This window comes from Suncus etruscus, chromosome 1 (genome assembly GCF_024139225.1).
Source record: "Suncus etruscus isolate mSunEtr1 chromosome 1, mSunEtr1.pri.cur, whole genome shotgun sequence".
NCBI classification, from domain to species: domain Eukaryota; kingdom Metazoa; phylum Chordata; class Mammalia; order Eulipotyphla; family Soricidae; genus Suncus; species Suncus etruscus.
In genome coordinates, this window is record NC_064848.1 from 115863882 (window position 1) to 115884695 (window position 20814).

The 20814-nt window shown below is 39.6% G+C and overlaps 1 protein-coding gene across 1 annotated transcript in view; it reads left to right on the plus strand.

Annotated features, from left to right (window-relative positions):
* Positions 1–8743: 8743 nt before the first annotated feature.
* The window catches only part of PRKAR2B (protein kinase cAMP-dependent type II regulatory subunit beta), a 128364-nt gene continuing 116293 nt past the window's right edge, over positions 8744–20814 (plus strand). The window contains exon 1 of the mRNA XM_049783486.1: positions 8744–9086. Within this exon, the coding sequence (XP_049639443.1) occupies positions 8777–9086 (310 nt within the window). The 5' untranslated portion in view covers positions 8744–8776. The remainder of the gene's footprint in view (positions 9087–20814) is intronic.

The following is a 20814-nucleotide window of genomic DNA, read 5'->3' on the forward strand; positions in this document are numbered from 1 at the left end:
TTTTTCATTATTTAGTGAAATTTCAGGAAACAGATAGATTTGTGCATTTAACTTAGTCTCTAATAGGAAACCATATTTTGTTTATGAAATTTTACTTTTTCTTTTTAGGACATATTTTATATAATTTTGAGACTTTAACTTACCAAAACTCCATTCATAAGGAAAGAATAATGAAATTACATTTAGAACTCATTTAGTCAAAGAAAATCATAAAGTTTAGCACAAAAGTAACCTCAAGTGATTGCTTCATTTTTAGGGTGGGCAGGAATGCTTCTCTGGACATCTAGTAGAGTGACTTTCTAAGTGTGGTGGCCAGATGCCTATACATCAACTGAGTGTTTAGCAGGGATACAGATTCTTAGGACCCCTCCTAGATGGGAGTGATCTGAAATCCTGAGGGCAGAGTTCTTTTTTGTTTTTTGGGGGTCACACCCTGCTGTGCTCAGGAGTTACCTCTGGCTTTGCACTCAGATATCACTCCTGGCTCAGGGGACCATATGGGATGCCAGGGATCAAACACACGTCCGTCCTGGTGAGCCACGTGCAAGACAAATGCCCTACCACTGTGCTACCACTTCGGCCCATGGGGGCAGAGTCCTAACTGGATTTAGCCAGTTCATTCGAGAATTCTGGCCTTCCAAAGCAGTGATTATCAAGTGTTTTGCAACACAGGTCTCCCTCAAAACGTGTTTCTTTCCTATGCCCCCTGCCCATGGTCCTACCAGTTGGCCCCTAATCCTGGGCACAGGCCTATCCATTTATGAAACTTTCACCTGTGGCCTCCTTGGAATATTCTTGGAGCTCACAGTTTGGCCCTGTTTGAGAGAAATTCAGCTCTAAGGTAACTCTTTGCAAAGCTTCCTTTAAAGATTAGACTTATTCTTGTTAATCCAAATGTTTATTTTACAAAGTTTTGGGCTATGATGTAACCACCTTTCAGCAGGTGCATTATGAGTTGCCTATGCCACTTAAATTGTGTCTGCTGGGGCTTTTTCTTCTGTAGCAGAAGCAGACATTGAATACATTTTTACTCTCTGATCAATTTATTCCCTCATCATATACTGGTCATGCTGAGTCCAGAAAGAACTTCTTGTTCAGAGTCAACCAATATACTGGATGGTCAAGAGCAATAGAATTCTCTCCTTTGGGAAGATATGCAAAAATTATAGTCTGTTCTGAACAGCTAAAGGGCTGGAAAGCTGGGATTTCATATGAACCCTCTCTGGGCATAATCCCTGTGTCCTCTCAATTTGCCTACTTTTTCCATCTAGACAGGTAGGTTTTTCTTTCACCAAAGTCATGTGATTAAGATACAAATTTACCATTGATAAGAAGTGATTCATGGTTTTTTGGACTTATTACTATCATTGTTCATTATTCATTGTAAAGTTTGCTCAACACAGAACTTGTTCATGTTATTTCCTTGTTTTGGTGATTTAATATAAACTGCTTGATATTTCTATCCAATTTAATTAATCAAATGTCAAAGACAAACATAGTGGCACTCTGATTTCATGTCATGAAATCATGCCATGACCACTTGGAGTTTTTGCCATTTCTCTGACTCTGAGAAAATAGTACAAATTGCTTTGCAAATCAGCAAGCAACTAATATTAATGAGGTTATTTTAAAGAATATAAATATGGCCTCCAAAGTCTTCCCCCCAAGCTGTTTATGTGTCCTAACATTGGTCCTAATCTCTCTCTGTCATCCCATCTCAGGTTTCTTTTTTTTTTTTTTTTGTGGTTTTTGGGTCACACCCGGCAGTGCTCAGGGGTTACTCCTGGCTCCATGCTCAGAAATTGCTCCTGGCAGGCACGGGGGACCATATGGGACGCCGGGATTCGAACCAACCACCTTTGGTCCTGGATCGGCTGCTTGCAAGGCAAACGCCACTGTGCTATCTCTCCGGGCCCATCTCAGGTTTGTCTGCAGAGAGAGGGACCCTCCGGACTCTCCCATCAACCTTCCTCTTTCCAAATTTTGAAGACATTTTAATTTATATCAGTTATTTCCAGGCATTGGACCTAGCACTTTCTTCTCTTAGAAATATACAACATAAAACTCAGTTGAACAAACAATGAAGTAGTTGACAATATTTTTTATCATATTTAGATAATCTCACATGTTTAGGAAAATAACCTCTAAAGCATATATATCTCTAGCCACCTTTTATACAACAAATTCAATAGATCACTTTCTTAAACAACCTAAAACTCCAAAATTACAAACCACTAAATGCAAAGAACAATGAGGACACTAGGGAAGACAACTGCAATCGGAGATCTAAAGAGAACCCTTGGCAAATTTCCAAGACCACCAAAATGCCTGAATCTTATAGATGAGGTCCTAAAATCAACATTTAATGTTTCAGCAAAAAAAATCAAGGAGTCACTAGCCTGAGAAATTAAGCAATCTATAAATGAACAATTCAACAACTCAAAGAAGAACTCTTGCAGAAGATGAGAAAATTATTACAAATGGAACTGAAGAAACTAAAAAACATTTTAGCAAGCCATATTAGCAGAATTATACAGGTGGAGAATTGCATAGATGAACTTGAAAAAAATTACATGCAAGCATTGAAAAATCGAAAAAATTGAAAAATTGAAAAAAGCATCAAAAAAGAAAGGAGAGACAAACAGTGGAAGAATATTTAAGGTACTTAATGAACAGAAAAAAAAATAATCTCAGAATTATAAGAATACCAGAAGGGGAGGGAAAGGGGAAAGGGAAAGAACAAGTAATGAGGGAGATAATAGCAGAGAACTTTTCTACTCTCTTAAAAGAGGCTGTTGCAAAATCCAAGAGGCAAAAAGAGTACCAAACAAAATAGACCATAACAGAACAACACCAAGACATATAGTAATCCAAATGGAAAGAGAGAGAGAGAGTGAGAAAGAGAGAGACAGAGAAAGAAAGAGATGGACTCTTTAAAGTAGTAAGGGAGAAGGAAAACCTTAAGTATAAAGGAAGAACATAAGAATCAAGCCAGATCTCTCATTTGAAACAATCCAGGCATGAAAAGACTGGAATGGCATATTCAAACTGCTGAATGAAAGAAAACTTTAACTTAGAGTTCATTACCTAGATAAAAAAATTCTCAGATAAAAAAGAACTTGCAACATTCACGCTAACAAAATCAACTCTAAATGAACTACTCAAATATCAATTATATAAATCAAAATCCCAATTGTAACAGCAACAACACTACACAATATAACAAAACAGTGTACAATAGCCTTTTATGTCAATAGTTTCCTTAATTGTCAATGAACCAAACTCTTCCATCAAAAGGCACAGAGAAGTATTTGGATCAGGAAACAAAACCCATCCATCTTCTGCCTGCAGGGAGCACACTTAAAATTTCAGAATAGACACAGGCTCAGAGTAAAAGGATGGAAAACAATTATACAAAGTACTTGGGAAAAAGCTGGGACCGCCATCCTTAGATCAGACCAAATTCCAAATTGCATTCAATTCTAAGAAAGTCTTTAAAGATAAGGATGGACACTACTTATTGATCAGGGGAACAATGGACCGAGATGTACTAACTCTGATCAACATTTATGCATCGAATGTAGAGTCGGCAAATATGTAAGGCTTTTGCTCACAAACGTAGAGAAACATATGAACAGAGATGTGATAGTAGTGGGAGATTTTAACATGCCACTCTCTCCAATGAACAGATCCACTAGGCAGAACATTAGCAAAGATATAAGAATTCTAAATGAGAAACTAGAAGAACTGGGACTAATGGATCTATTCCGGGACTTTCATCCTCAAAAAGCTGAATACACACTCTTCTCAAGTACATGGAACCTTCTTTAGGATAGATTACATTTTAGGACACAAGTCTCACTTAGATAAAGTCACAAATATAAGAATTAGGGGCCAGAGCAGTGGCACAAGCTGTAGGGTGTTTGCTTTGCATGTGTTATCCTAGGACAGACCAAGGTTCGATCCCCCTTGTCCCATATGATCCCTCAAGCCAGGTGCAATTTCTGAGCACATAGCCAAGAGTAACCCAGGAGCATTACTGGGTGTGGCCCAAAAATCAAAAAAAGAAAAAAGAAAAAAAGAATTATACCAAGCATCCTATCAGACCATAATACCAGTTATCAAGATTGATTGTAGGAGCCGTGAAGGTGGCGCTAGAGGTAAGGTGTCTGCCTTGCAAGTGCTAGTGTAGGACAGACCGCGGTTCAATCCCTGGCATCCCATATGGTCCCCCCAAGCCAGGAGCGATTTCTGAGTGCATAGCCAGGAGTAATCTCTGAGCATCAAACAGGTGTGGCCCAAAAACCAAAAAAAAAAAAAAAAAAAAAAAAAAAAAAGATTGATTGTAAAAAGAAAATGTAGATAAAATCTATTACCTGGAGACTAAACAACATGCTGCTCAAAAACAGCTGGATTAAAGAGGAAATCAAGGAAGAAATAAAGAGATTCCTTGAGACTTATGATAATGAAGAAACAAATTACCAACATCTATGGACACAGAAAAGGCATCAATTAGGGGAAATTCATAGCAATACAGGCCTACCTTGGGAAAGAAGAAAAAGACAAAATCAACAATCTATAGGCACACCTTAAATATCTGGAAAATGAACAGCAAAGGAACCCAAACACAAGCAGAAGAAAAGAAATAATAAAAACCAGAGTAGAAATCAACAATATAAAAATTTTAAAAAATACAAAGAATTGATGAAACCATGAGCTGGTTTTTTTTAAAAGAATAAACAAGATAGACAATGAGTCTTTTCTTTCAGATTTTATAACTACAGAATATTCTAAGATGGCAGAACCTAATCCAATTATTCACTTCATGAATTGAATCTTTCTTCCATAAATTTTGAAGGGGGAGCACACTCAGAGATACTCCCACTTCTGTGCTTTGTGGTCATTCCCAGTGGTACTTTGGGGATTATTTGCAGTGATGCAAGTCACAGCTCAGGTAGATTGTCTACAAGGCAAGCTCTTTACTCTCTTTTTTATTTTTCTGGCTCTTTCCTCTATCTCTAAATTGCATTTCCTTTACTAAATTAATGAGATCCAACATTGTGATTTAATGACAGATATTCATCTATCATGCATCAGAGTAAGACTACAAAAAGAACTATCAGAGAGATAGGTTAAGGTGCTGGTCTTGCATGCAGTTAACCCCAGTTAGATATGGTCCCCAGGTACTGTATATGTTGCCTTGAGCCTGGCTGGGTTCATTTCAGAGGACAGAGTAGCTAGCCCCTGAGCACCATTAGATAAAGCCTAACTCCCCTGTCTCATCTCAAAATTCACAAAAGGAATAAATGCATTTGTCAATATACAATGTAGATGTTCCTTTGAAATATGGTCTTTGGAAATGCCTATGTCTTTTCTCATTCCTGGAGGGAGAGTTTTAAGCATTGTGGCAGACAGCTAATTGGTTCTCATTTTTCAAATGTTTACTTGGTACTTGACTATTTAAAATAAAGACCATACTCCTAAATTTTCCCTATATGCATGTGCTTCAGTTACTACTTCTGTAACAAACTATTTCCATGTTTAGAAACCCAGCACCTTCTCATTATGCTGACAGTCTGTGGGGCAGGAATACAATTTGGTTGCTCTATCTTGCTAACTCAATTCTATCAAGGCACCTCAAACTTATCAAGATTCAAGAGAAGAACTGAGGCGAGATTCAAGAGAAGAATTTGATGGAATTAGGGGTAATTAGTGGCCAGGTTACACTATCAAAGAAAAGAGGGGACAGGAGATATTTTGGTAGTCACCTTTGCAAACTGCAATCTTGTCAAGAGGATATATGAGGAGTTGGTCTAAACTTTTGGAAGATTCCATTGAAGGGGGCAATGGGTGGACTGCTTTCTTCTTGGATAAAATATAGATTAGATGATAGGAGGTAGGACAGTAATTTATGATCAGTTGAGGTTTAAAGAGCAAAGAGCTGGAAAGAGCCTGGGTCCCTGATGATCAATAAAAATCAACCCTGAAGTGCCTCTGCTCACTTCACAGAGATACCAACCATGTTTTTTAGTCACTTTGTATTTCTTTGCCATATGTGAAGAAAGTTGATCTTAATAAAAATGTTACCACAAAAGAAGATTCGACACAGATCTATCCTCCATTTTTCTATAGTACCTAGAGTGTATATGACAATAATGATCCTTTTCAAACTTAAAATTCACTAATACTGCACACCAGATATTGAGGAGCATGGCAGTTTTCTTGAAATATAGATGTATATTTACTGGGCATGTTCAGGAATTACACCTGGCTTTGTGCTCAAGGGTCACTCTCGTGATGTTCAGATTATACCTGGTGTTGGGGCTGGAGTGATAGCACAGCACTAGGGCATTTGCCTTGTGTGCGGCCGACCTGGGAGGGACCCAGTTCAATTTCCGGCATCCCATATGGTCCCCCAGTCTGCCATGGGCGATTTCTGAGTGCAGAGCCAGGAGTAACCCTCGAGTGCTGCCAGATGTAGCTCAGAAACCAATCAATAAAGTTTTTTTTAAAAAAAAATATATGTGGTGCAGAGGATGGAATCCATGTTCCATCAAGTGCAAGACAGGCAAGCACCTTACCCTCTGCACTATCTCCCCTGCCAGAACACAATATATGTGTGTGTATGTGTGTGTACATATATATATATACATACATACATACATAATTATATATTGATTTTTGGGCCATACCCGGTGACGCTCAGGGTCCTGGCTCATAGCTCCTGGCTATGCTCTCAAAAATCGCTCCTGGCTTGGGGGACCATATGGGACGTGGGGGGGGGGTAGAACCCAAGTCTGTCCTGGGTCAGCCGCATGCAAAGCAAACGCCCTACCGCCACACTATTTCTCTGGCCCCAGAACCACAGTATTATTTTAATAAAAGCCTACACCTTAAAATGCAATTAGAGTTAGAAATAAAAAACATTCTCATTTGTTAATTTATTTTGGGCCACACCCAGTAGTGCTCAAGGGCTTACTCCTGACTCTGTGTTCAGAGATAACTCCTGCCAAACTTGGGGGACTATACAGGATACCAGGATTGAACCCAGGTTTGTCGTGTGCAAGGCAAAGGCCTTACTACTGCTCCAACCCCCCCCCCAACACATATTATTATTATGAGATTGATCAGAAGTGGAATCAGAAACATTCACTCATAGAGAGAATGCTCATTGGATCATGAATTATGGGTTAATATGTTTTTTAAAAAAGAGAGTAGCTCCTTTCTAATTTCTAATCTGTATTTCTAATTCTAACTCCATTTGTAATCTGTATTTCCTCCATCATGTATTTGCTCTTTTGTGTAGGTGAAAAGGATTAATCAGAATAACTAAATGATTCGGCTTATGAAATATTTTATTTACAATAATATGGTGAACATTGTCAAAAGTAAAGGACGCGTTTTTAAAGAGCATTCTGTAAGCAAAAGGTAATTTTCTAATTCGAAAGTTGTGAAATTGCAGTATAAGTCCCATCCCAAAGTCAACGTCAAGGTTTTCTACATTTAGAGCACATCTGTATTTCTTTAGATCGCAGTATCTATCTCATTTTTGGAGATCATTCAACATCACTCAAAGCATAAAGGGAAGTTCTGTGACGAGCATGGAATGCTTTATCAGACGAAGTTTATATATACACGCAGTATATTATGATATATTGTTATATATAATAGGTTACATCTAGTTGCCTTGAGGACCGTCAGTCCCGGCTCTGCCATTTTATTTAAATCCCTACCCTATCCTCTTTGAAGGACATCCACTAACTTGGCTAAGTGTTTCGCAAGAAATGACGCATGTGTCTCCAGAAACAGTGCTGGATGCATGGAGGGAACAATGGGCGAGCTCTTAGCATAGCGAAAAACAAAAAAACAAAAAACAAAAAACGGTGAATGCAAAAAAAAAAAGGGGGGGCTGCCTTCAAATGTGCTCCAAGCAAAAGATGTCCCCAAGATGGGGGCTCTTATTTCTTTGTCCGGACGAGAGCCACGACCACCCGTAACGACTTGAATAATGAGCGCATCACCAACAAACACTTAATCCACGCAGCTAGATTCGGGGAGGAAAAGGGGGAAAAAAAAAGCCGCTACCCAGGTGGAGGGAGGTGGAGGAGACTCGAAGTTTCAGGCCAGCCAACCGCGTGGCGTGGCAGCAGCTCCGCTCCACTTGGGTCCCCCGCGGTGAATGACATGACGTGTGGCCATCGGGAGCGGGGGGACAGGTGGATCTGGAAGCCCCTTGTCTCCCACGCCCGGGAGAGCTTGAGCCTGGGGGTGGGCCGGGGCGGTGGGGGTGTCCCCCAGCCCGGGTCGGGTGGGCGGGCGGGCGAGCCAGGCTCCGGGCATCCCCGGGAGCGGGAGTGCGCGGGGCCGCGGGCGAGGTTGCCATGGTTTCGGGGTCACGTGGGCGCTCGGTGCCCCCCCGGAGCGGCGGGGGCGGGGCGGGGGCCGGCGCGCGCGGGGGAGAGCGGCGAGCGCTGCCGGAGCGGGCGGAGCCGGAGACGCTGCCAGCCCTCCCGGGGCCGCGCTCGCCTTGCTACCGCCGTCGCCGCCGCACCGCGCCGGGAGCCGCGGGCCGGGCCAGCGGGCGGGGGCCGGGGCCCAGTGCGCCGCGCTCGCCTTGCGCCTTGCAGCCGGGAGCGCCGTCAGCGCCGGGCGAGCCACGCTCGCTGTCCGATCGTCGGCCCCGCGGGGGTCCCCGAGGCCGGCGCGGGCGGGCGGGCGGGCAGGGCAGCAGGGGGGCGCGGGCGGCACCCCGGCGCCCGGCGCCTCGGGAGGCAGGATGAGCATCGAGATCCCGGCGGGCCTGACGGAGCTGCTGCAGGGCTTCACGGTGGAGGTGCTCCGGCACCAGCCCGCGGACCTGCTGGAGTTCGCGCTGCAGCACTTCACGCGCCTGCAGCGGGAGAACGAGCGCCCGGGCGCCGCGCGCTGCGCCCACGAGGGCAGGACCTGGGGGGACGCCGGCGGGGGCGGCACCCCGAGCAAGGGGGTCAACTTCGTCGAGGAGCCCGTGCGCAGCGGCTCGGAGGACGGCGAGGACGACGAGGAGGAGGAGGAGGCGGCCGCCGCGGAGGCGGGAGCGTTCAACGGTGAGGACCCCGCACCCCCTCCTCGCGCGGGCACCCCCAGGGGAGAGCTCGGCTCCCCCTCCGCCTCCCTGGCTCCCCTCCCGGCTCCGCGTCCATTTCTGTCTCTCCCGCTCTCCCGCCCACCTGCCTCCTCTGCTCTCCAGGCGTGTCCTCTCTCCCCCGCCCCGTTATTGGGAGCCGGAGTTGGGGAGCCCGAGGTGCGCCCTGGCCCGTGGCCCCTCGCGGTCGAGGCTGGCATGCAGGAGGCGGCCCCTTCGACATGGGCCCCTGATGGACAACTTTCCCGGGGATGGACGCTGCTTGGTGCCCAAGGCCACCCTGCTGGCCTCCCGGGCGCCCTCTTTTCGGCGTGTCTGTCCACGGGGCGTCCAAAGAGCTCGGGCGAGGAATATTCGATTGCATCGGCTTTCCAAGCTCTCGTCTTGATGGGCACCTTCTCTAAAAGGAGCATGAAATTGGGCTCACTGGGGTGGAACCGAATGGATGGTAATGGCTTTGGCATTCTTGGAAACAGTCATCTCGCTTCCAATTTACCATTACCGCGTTGTGTTATTTTTGGACACTCAACAAAGGATTCTGCTTAACTGGTCCCCTTTCTTCTATCCCACCCCCTTTGCCGCGGTATTGGGGGGGGATGTCTTTGGAATGAGGAAATGGGGCTAATGGGTTTGCTTTTTATTTAAGACAAATATTGAAGGATTTGATGACTCTGGGAGGAAAAATGAGTGCGCAGACACTGTAGGAAGTTCGAAAAGCTCGTTGGTTGTCTTTAGAATGAAAAGCTGGTGAGTAATTGTAAGGCCCGTGCCAAACACTGGAGCTAGAAAGAATGAATGGGAAAGAGAAAGGGATTTTCTCAAATAGCTGCTAAGTCCCACCCCTTCTGCTTACAACCCACTTTCACTAACACACACACACTCACACTCACGTCCTCTCACCCCCTGCTGTCTTTAGATGTCTAAGCTAAGTCCCATCTTTATGGTAGTCTAAGCTAAAATTGCAGCGTGTGCAAAGGACTGTTTGCTTCTGATGGTGTGAGACACACGCAGTGGGCATTAGCCCGCTTTGATTGACACTGCATGTAGGTTTGTGTGTCCACAGTGGTTTCAGAGAATGACATTTTTTTCACATCCGATCCAATGAAGGTGTTTTTCTGCAAGCCAGTTAAAAGATGTTATAAAATTTGTATATTTTTAGTGTGTCTGAAACAGTCCCTGGAAAATCTTGGAATGGGTGCTTAGAGATGAATGAAGATAGAAAGGAAGATTGTTATCTTAAAATTTGTAATTCTGGACTCTTGCTTGTGCCCTGAGAGAGGATAGTTATAGGGTTAGTTACTTTCTGTTCAAGAACCTGATCAGATACTTCTCTTACTCCAAACAAAAGGATACAAGCCTAGACATTTGAAACAGACAGGGAAGAAAAACCAATAATGGATGACAAATACTTTTTATAGTACTGTCAACGCACACACACACATACACACACACACACACACACGCACACACACACACACACACACACACATGCACACACAGAGTACTCCAACCTAAGAGATAAATGAGAAACTAAGAGAGTTGGCAATGATCGTCTGTATGTTCAATATAATGTTATTAATAAGAATCAGACATTTTATTATGATTTTGAAGTGCCTGGCTGATTCCATTTTCTTCTTTCAACAATGTGTATTGTACACAGAATAGCTTTTATTTCCTTTTTTTACAATGATGAAATAAGCTGATTGCTTCTAAACAGCAGGGATCATTTATGTCATTTTCTATTCTCCAAGGCACCTTTATTGCAGAAATTACTCAGTATGAGCTTTAATAATTACTTTTTTTGTAAACCAATTGTACTATTTATTCCCCAGCTGCACTCCCAAGGACTTTATAATTTTTGACTGCAACTAAATATATAATTCTATCATTATACATCATACGCATGCATGTGTAACTTTCTACTAGGTAAATAGGAAATATAAACTTTTAAAATTATAATAATTCTGGGAGAGGGTTTGTTTGTTTGGGGCCACACCCAGCTCAGGGCTTACTCTTGAATGTGAGTCACTCCTGACAGAGTTCAGGGGACCATCTGGGGTGCCAGGGACCAAACCTGAATTGGCTGTGTGCAAGGCAGGCACCCTTGCCACTCTACCATCTCTCTTATGTACCAGTTCTTATCTACCAGTTCTCTCTCTTTTTTTTTTAATGGATTGTGTTGAAGACACTACCCTTAATTCCCCGCCACAGCCTCTATTTTAAAAATAAATATCTTACTGAGGAATGAGCAGACTTTTTTGCAATGGTTCAAACAGTATCTCAGACTTTGTGAACAGCATTTGATCTCCACTGCAAAGTAGTTTTTGAATAGGCCTTTAAACATATTCCATAGAAGATTGGTGATGTACACTACTCATTCAGTGACTGACTCGTAGTTTTCTGACCCCTTGTGGAGCCGTAGAGTCAAAATAGTGTCAGTGGGGAAAAAAATAACAGCATTGAATCTATGAATTTAATATCTGGGTCCTGAATAGAGTCTGAATTGAAAACACCATATACTTAGCTAATTGTCCCAACAGTCAAGAGCCAGTACTATAAGTTATCTTAATTGACTATGACATGGGACTAGACCAGCTAGACTAGGAATTGTGAAATTTGGTATTTTTTTAATAGTTTAGATTAAACTATAGATATTAGATATTAGATAGAACCTTTTATTCGAAAAGATCCGTTTATTTGAACAACACAGTTTATCATGTTGTTCTGTCTCTGACTACACTCTGGGAAACATTGAGGAACAGATAGTAATGATAGTGGCTCTACTTTTTTTTTTAGCGATTGCACAGATTCCAGCTGCTATTTATTGATACTGTGTGCTGAGCACTACAGGAATGCTTTTATTCACTCCTTTAGCTACAAGAGAAAGGTGAGACTGGCCTGTATCAGTGTTTGATAGCTAATAGCATTGTAGAGACAGGATTGGAGCAGAGGTGGGCTTGTCTCCATGGCAGTGCTATGCTCTACTTGTCTAAGATCTCTCTCCAGGTGGGTTTAGTTTTCCTTTCACATCTTTTTAAAATTCAACCAATCTTCAGCCCCTTAATGGTTTTGCCTATAAGACACTGAGAGATCACATTTTCCAAGTTAGCACAGAGGGCTGGCTAGTAAGTTGTAGGCACTGGTGTCTTAGCCTAGCCAGGAGTTCTTACAAAATGAAAGTTGTACTTGTGGGCCTGCTCCTAGATCAGCTTTTTTATGTGCTGGTTTTTCTAGTGGCATTAATGAAATTTTATTAGTCAATTTCTATCCATTCTCTGTAAACAAGAACTGGCATTTATTAGGAGAATAGGCGAAAGGGCTACTTCTTGACTATGTATCTGTTGTCCATTCACTCTCACTTAGGGATGTGAGATGATCTTAACATGTTTGTTGATATAATAGCAAAATCAAAAGAATGATCCATCATCTTGTATAGGACTATTAATGGCAGGAGGCCAAATAGTCAGATGGGAAAGTGGATGTTACTTATACCTTTCTGAAAGATCTGAATTCAATGAGTAATTTCCTTATTCCTGCCTAGTTGCCTACAAATATGTGACTTCTGATTTTTACTTAGTTTGCTATCACTTTTGATTAAATGGTTACTTCTCAGGAAAGTCATCATTGATGATGACATATGGTGTTCCTTTTCTCTGGAACTCTTAAGGCTCTAAAAGAAGCTTTCCTGGAGACTCTGCCTCCTATCCCATCCTTTGAAAAGCAAATGACATTTTACTTATCATCTCTGATAGGATAGTATTCTGAGGCTTCTAATTTACTAGAAGGGTTTACAGTAGGACTAAGAGTTGGATTAGTACCAAGTTGGAATTGTATCTGGTATTTTAATAGAGTGGTATCTGGTATATTGCTCAGTAAGTTCCTCAGTGAAATTGCAGGAATTAAAATATTAGGCAAATGAAATCCAAAGTTACCCTGATAAATTTATATGTGAACAGAAAAGACATAAATTACACATGAGTACATGAAACATAATAATATATCTTGAAATAAAGTAAATATAAACTATTGAAGACTATTGGATTTCTAAGTTGTGGAAGACAAAAATCTGGAGTTCAATGTGAATACTCAAGACAAAAAGTACAAAACCCTGTCTTGTAGACAACCATGTCAAAACTTTATAAATAGACATTTATCATATGAAAACAATGATTTAATCATCTTAATTGACCTCTGTCAAATATTTTTAGAAACCTATGTATCTTTATTTTTAGTTTACAGTTTCAAGTTTTTAGAAGAGTCCCTAAAATTATGCAAAATATTGGAAAATTAGAACTCATGGTACTAAGAGATTAAGTGAACAAAGTTATTTTTATCTTGAAATTATTTCAAGAGAATTGAGAATATTAGTGGGCTTGAAGATGTTTTCTTAAAGAATTTTAAGCAACTATTCTTCATTTGCTAGACAGAATTAGAAGACCTAAGCTTCTCAGTAATTTAAGGAAAAACCAGAAATTCATCTGCCTGAAATGGTTTCTGTGGTCCTTCCTAAAATGAAATGGCAAAAGTGATAATGGCAGTAGATTGATTTCCCAAGAATCTGATGGTGTGTGTGTAGAGGAGTTCTTTATTATGTTCTTAATTCATAACTCTTAATTCAGGAGTTTTTTAAAAAAAAATGTTTACCTATTGAGTTCATGGCCTAACTGATAACAGGAAATTATGGAGTGTAATCATAGCTTTAAAAATGTTTGCTCTGGGGCCGGGCGGTGGCGCTAAAGGTAAGGTACCTGCCTTGCCTGCGCTAGCCTTGGACGGACCGCGGTTCGATCCCCCGGTGTCCCATATGGTCCCCCAAGCCAGGAGCAACTTCTGAGCACATAGCCAGGAGTAACCCCTGAGCATTACCGGGTGTGGCCCAAAAACCAAAAAAAAAAAAAAAAAATGTTTGCTCTAAGCTGACTAGGTTCACTTTTCTGTGCCCTGTTTAAGAACTTTCTATCTCTATGGCTACTAGAGGTTATTATCAGACAAAGAAGCCAATTGTTAAGGCAGTCTCCTATTGCATGTAGCTGTCAGTAGATCAGTAAATAAATTAGTTTTAGTGGTTGTAGATATCTTTTGAAAATAATTGAAAATTGGATATCTTAAAAAAAATTTCTGATGAGAATCAAGGTTTTTTTAGTTAACTAAATCAGGCCTTTTAATCTTATGGATAAAGCACTGACAAGGGCAAGACATAACAATACATACTAATTGTAGCTACTTCAGGTTATTAGAAAGATAAACAAATTAATATTTTTAGGGCTTAGAATAGCACACACAGAAGCACTCATTATGTGCTAAATGATCTCATTAACATGAAATCTTACAGGAGTGTAAACTTTCTTGAAGAATTGCAATTTCATTGCATTTTGTAGAAATTAGTGTTTGCACTTTCAGGAGAGGTGAAATAGGAAATGAGCTTACATGGCAGTTCACCTGTGAAATTGTATCGCATAGTAGTAAAACCCACATACTTTTAAATCATCATCTGTAGCTGATTCAGGATTTTGTAACTAATGAGACTTTGGCCACTAGAAATAGACATGGTAGTTTTAAATCTTTCTGAAATGGATTAAATCATTCATGGCAATGACTAAAATATCAAAACCAATATTTTAGTTACGAGCATAAAATATTACTCGAGAAGATTCAAAATATTTTGAGTTCTGGTTTAGAATTGTGATCTTCGAAAAGAGTGATTAAGGACAATCACTTTAACGATTGTTTGAAATGAATTGCTTTAAGGATTGAGATTGAGGAGTGAAAGGACTTAAAATAGTGTTCTTTTCCTTCTTCATATGTCACTTTAGACTTTGGGAAATCGAAAGAACACTGCTAGGTAAATGGAGAAAGGGTGTGACTATCTTGGGTGAAGGAGGGAGGGAGGGGAAAAGGAAGAGGAGAGAGGAATAAAGTCAGTTGGCACTTGTGGGAGTATAAAGTGTAAACACCTGTACAAAAATGGAAACACTGGATACTTTTCTTTTGCTTCTTGAAATCAAAATTTTGGGCGATTTTTTTAATGTTAGACTAAGCTTTTTATTTGCATAGCACAGAAGGTGATGAGTGGTGTCTGGGTGGGACAAGAGTAAATATTTAATGACTACTTATTGTTGCACATCTCATACTCTAGATTCCAGTAAATTTCCTACTGCCCAGGTTTCATTCAGAACTGTGCCCAAAGCCAATAATGGTTTTTGTTTTAGCTCCAGCTCTGTAAATACTAATAAGAGACTTTCAGCTCATTAATAAGGAGCTTATTTGTGCTCCACTAAGACAGTTGATTAACAAAAGCCACAGTGGTATGGTGGAGCTTGTGTTTGGTAGTGAGGGAAATTAAGTGACTATAGGATCTACTTTAGAAGCAAGTGGAGTCAATAGCAAAAAGGGGCTGAAACCTGGGGCAATTTACTGGGAGAAAGAATATGTATAAGTTGGAAAGAGGCTGTGTTCTCTCACTTGCTGCAGAAATATTTACTGAGAACCAATTTTTGCCTTATTTTTTTTTTCAAAAAGAAAGTTCACTCTCACTAGGCTTCTTGAGAAATAATTCTTTCCTTAGGATATATATACCTAACCTATTTTGCTTAATAGATGGACCAGCTAAGAGCCAGTAAAATTTCTTACTCAAATTGGGTTGGTTTTGGTCTTGTTTGTAGAATTACCACTTACATTTTTATGTTGATTGTATTAACATGCATGGTATAATTTTTCCTCTTGGTTTCCATTGAAAAGATAGATAAGGCTTAAAACTGGAAAATCAGAAGTACTTTGATGCACACTCATTCAGCATTGCCTGTTTTGTCTCCTCTTTTTTTTTTTTCATTACAAAAGATTCTATTAGACTTTAGACTTTCTATTATACTTTATTTATTTATTTATTTATTTATTTATTTGATTTGGGGGTCACACTTGATGGCGCTCAGGGGTTATTTACTCCTGGCTCTTTGCTCAGAAATTAGTTCTGGCAGGCTTGGGAGACCATATGGGATGCCAGGTATCAAACTTGGTTCTGCTGCATGCAAGGCAAACACCATACCCCTATGCTTTTACTCCAAGCCCCTAGACCTCTTTTTTTTTTTTTTTTTTTTTTTTTTTTTTTTTTTTTACCAATTGCTCTATTTAAACACCATGATTACAAAATTGTTCACTATTGGGTTTCATTCATAGAATGTACACCACACTTCACCAGTGCACCCCTCCCAGTACCTATCTCTCTCTATTCCTCACTCACCACCTCCTGTCTCTAAGACAGGAAATTTCCATCTTTCTCTAACTTTCTCTCTCGATTTCCGTTTTTGACACTGTGGTTTGCACTATGTTAATGGAGGAGTGCCTTGCATGTCACTCTCTCCCCTTTCAGTACCAAGTTCTTACCCAGAGTGATCAGTTCCATCTGTCATTGTCATAGTAGACCCTTTTCTACTTTACCTGTACTCACTGATTTTTGTGGCAAGCTTCCTACCCTGGCTGAAATCTCCTGACCCTTATTCTATTATCTTTGGATATTATTACCATACTATCTCTTGTTTTTCTTATATCCCACAAATGAGTGAGACTATTCTATGTCTGTTCTTTTCCATCTGACTCATTTCACTTAGCATGGTAATCTCCATGTCCATCCATGTGTAAGCAAATTTGATCATTTCATTTTTCTAATGACTGCATAGTATTCCATTGTATAGATGTACCAGTTTCTTTAGCCACTCATCTGTAGTCAGGTACCTGGGTTGTTTCCAGATTCTGACTATTGTAAATAGTGCTGTGATGAACATAGGAGTGCAGAGGTCATTTTTATATTGTGTTTTTGTGTTCCTGCAATATATCCCTAAGAGTGGTATTGCTGGATCAAATGGAAGCTAAATTTCTAGCTTTTTGAGGAATGTCCATATTTATTTTCAAAAGGGCTTGACCAGTTTGCATTCCCACAAGTAATGAATGAGAGTCCTGTTTTTCTCCCATATCCATGTCTAGAATGTATACAATAAGTACTGGTTGTTCTTATTGTGTGTGTGTGTGTGTGTGTGTGTGTGTGTGTGTATTTGTTTCTGTGGTGTGAGATAGTATCTTATTGTTGTTTTGATTTTCATCTCTCAGATGATTAGTGATATGGAGCATTTTTTCATGTGCCTTTTGGCCACCTGTATTTCTTCTTTGAGGAAATGTTCATTTCTTCTCTCCATTTTTTGATAGGGTTAGATTTTTTTTCTTGTAAAGTTCAGTTAGTACCTTGTATATCTTAGATATTAGACCCTTTGTGTCCTAGTCACCATTTCCTTTAAATGCAGAAGCTTCTCAGTTTAATGTAGTCCCATTTGTTTATCATAGTTTCCACCTGCTTGACCAGTGGTGCTTCATCCTTGAAGATGGCTCAGAGTGTTCTTCCTATGTTTTCTCTCTATGTACCTTATTGTTTAAGGTCTGATATCCAAGGTATTTAATCCATTATGATTTGACCTTTGTGAATGGTCGGTCATAAGGAGATGTCTGTGTTTTTGTATTGCATATAGTTGACCAGTTTTCCCAGCACCTTTTTTAAAGAGGCTTTCTTTGCTCTATTTTATATTTTTTGCTCCTTTATCAAAAATTAATTGTTCATAAACCTGTGGGTTCATCTCTGGATGTTCAAATATATTCCATTCATCAGAAGGTCTGTTTTTATTCCAGTACAATGCCATTTTAATGACTACTTCTTTATAGTACAGTTTAAAATTAGGAAAAGTGATTTTTTCCCCCAAGGATTGCTTTAGCTATTTGTGGATGTTTATTTCTCCATATGAATTTCAGGAGCATCAGACCCACTCCTTTGAAAAATGTAATGGGAATTTTTATAGGGATTGCATTAAATCTGTACAATGCTTTGGAAAGTATTGATATTTTAATTATGTTAAACCTCCCAATCCATGAGCAAGTTATATTTTTCCACTTCCTTTTTTCCCTCTGATTTCTTGAAGCAGAATTTTGTAGTTTTCTTTATATAGTTCTTTCACCTCTTTAAGTTGATTCAGAGGTACTTGTTTTTCTGAGGCCAAGTTGTGAATGAGAATTTTAAAAATATATCTTTTTCTTATTTTTCAATATTTGTGTATAAAAAACCACAGATTTTTGTATTTTTACTTTGGAGCCTGCCACTTTATATAGAAGTCTATTGTTTCTAGAAGCTTTTTTGTGTAGTCTTTAGGATTTTCTAGATGCAGTATCATGTCATCTGCAAACAATAAGTTTCAGTTCTTCATTTCCTCTGTGGATTCAGTTGATGTATTTTTTATGCCTGATTTCTAGACTTTATTTTTCTATCAATTGCTTCAAAGGAGATGTGATTTTCCTGAGTTGGATGGGTTGTTAGCATCCTGTCTTTCACTCTGCTCTTCATCGTACCCACTTATTCCATGTGGTCGGGGTTGGGCTAGTCAGAAAAATTGGTCTAAAAATCTCACTGTAATGCTGATCATTATCTTTATTTTATGGGAATGAGTTTTGTGTTTCGGAAATGCATAATGACTCACACTATTCCATTATGTAATTATTTTGTGGAAAGAATTTGAGCTAAAATTTTCAGGTCATGGCTTACATGAAAACAAAACAATCTAAAAAAATCAGAAGTATAAACAGTTGGTGCAACATTTATAAATGTTACAGCAATAGATTACCATGTGTAGCTTAATATGTTTGGAAACTGAAAAAAAAAATCATTCCAGTTGATGATTTTTAAAATGGTTTTGTATTTTAAAAAAACAAAAAGTCAAAATATAAATACATGTTTCACATAAAAGTGAAGCTACGAAGATATACTGTATGTAGTTGTTACTCTAGTTTGGCTAGGGACAGATTTTGTTTAATTTACATTAACATTTCCAAGACAAAATAGCTTGTGGGAGCGATCTTGAGGGGAATTTTTGGATTAAAAAAAGAAGGGGAAAAGCTTCTATTTGGCTAAATACATTTTCACTTAGCCCCCAAAAGCATCTTTTTCTAAAGGGTATGCTATATTAAAACATGAACCAGCTGTTTTATTTCATATATTATAGAAAAATAATATTCACAAACGATATTCTTTCTACTTAACGATCTTTGTTAACATTTTGAGTTGCTTATGTGCTAGATACTGAACAAGGTGGCTTATATCCTTTTCCAGAGTGATGGAATAAGATTTTAAAACTGACAGTTTGAATTCAGAGTTTTTATGTTTATCCTTGGTGTGTTTACTTCATTTTTAAGAACTTACAGCATTGATATGGTTGAAAAGAAATATAAGAAAAACAAACTGCTTTTATTCCAAAAATCTGTAGTCCAGCCCAAAATTTATTTGTTCCTTTATGGTTTTTACTCTCTCTCATTTTTTTTTAAAAAAAAAACTTTTTGCTGTGTTGTTTGTTTCTTTCTTTTGGAGCAAACCCAGCAATGTTTAGGGGTTACTACTAACTCTGCACTCAGGAATTACTCCTGTTACTGCTAGAGAACCTTATGGGATGCCGGGGATCCAACTAGGGTTATCCGCATGCAAGGCAAAAACATCTTACCTGCTGTGGTGTTGCACTGGCCCCAGTTTGTTTTCTTATTTGGGAGAAATGATACAGAGATTAAGACATTTGCTTGACTTGCTTTGCCCAGTAATCCCTGACCCCTTCTTTCCAAAAAACCCAAACAATTAGTTTTCTATTTTATCTTAGCACTAAGTTTACACATAGAAATAAAATGCTAATTTAGAAAAGTATATTGGACTGTTTAATACTGAAAACTTTTAATTATGTACTGTCACTAGTAAAAAAAAAATACTTGGTTATGTACTCCCAGTAGGTCTTTAAATATTTTACACATGTAATACCAATATATTAATTTACTATGGACCAGTGAAGCATCCTGAAAGATAAATTATGAAAGCAAAAGTAACAAGTTAAAAATATCCTCTACTGCTAAAACAAAGTGTTGACTTGCAAATTATCTTAGAGTTTATTGAGCCACTTTGAAGACTACTAACAATACACTTAATTATACTCTCAATGTATAAGGTACCTATGATCAACTTTGCTTTCCTGATTTACTTTTCCTGATTTTTTCTAATTGTGTGTTTTTTAAAAGACGTTCAATGGGGGAGGCAAAAAAGATGTTCAATAGATAATTTTTTGACAAGTGTGTCAAAATAAAAAATGAAATCCTGGGGCCTGAAAGATAGCATGGAGGTAGAGTGTTTGCCTTGCTTGCAGAAGAACGGTGGTCCGAATCCTGGCATCTCAAAAGGTCCCCCAGGCCTGCCAGAGTAATTTCTGAGTGTAGAGCCAGGAGTAGCCCCTGAGTGCAGCTGGGAGTAACCCCAAAACCAAAAAAAAAAAATCCTATCTTATAAAAAAAGTATGTCCTAAAGTGTAAGATCAATGTGCTTTACTTTTTCTTTTTAACTAGGGCTCACTCATAGCAGTGCTTGATAGGTGGTATGATGTGATTGGGGTTCATATTTGAAAGTGACTCACCAATGAATGAGTCACAGCTACCCCAAGTGGTGCTGGTGGGCAGGGTACAGTGCCTGGAATAGATCCAATCTCCCCTTTGCCCCAATGTTCTTTCATTTAAACCTTCATTCTTGTCTGCATTTTGGACTTCAGCTTAGGTAGATTGCACTACTTGTATTCATAATACCAACTTAGGGGATGTTATAAAAAGAATCATAGTTGATCATAAGCATTTTCTTA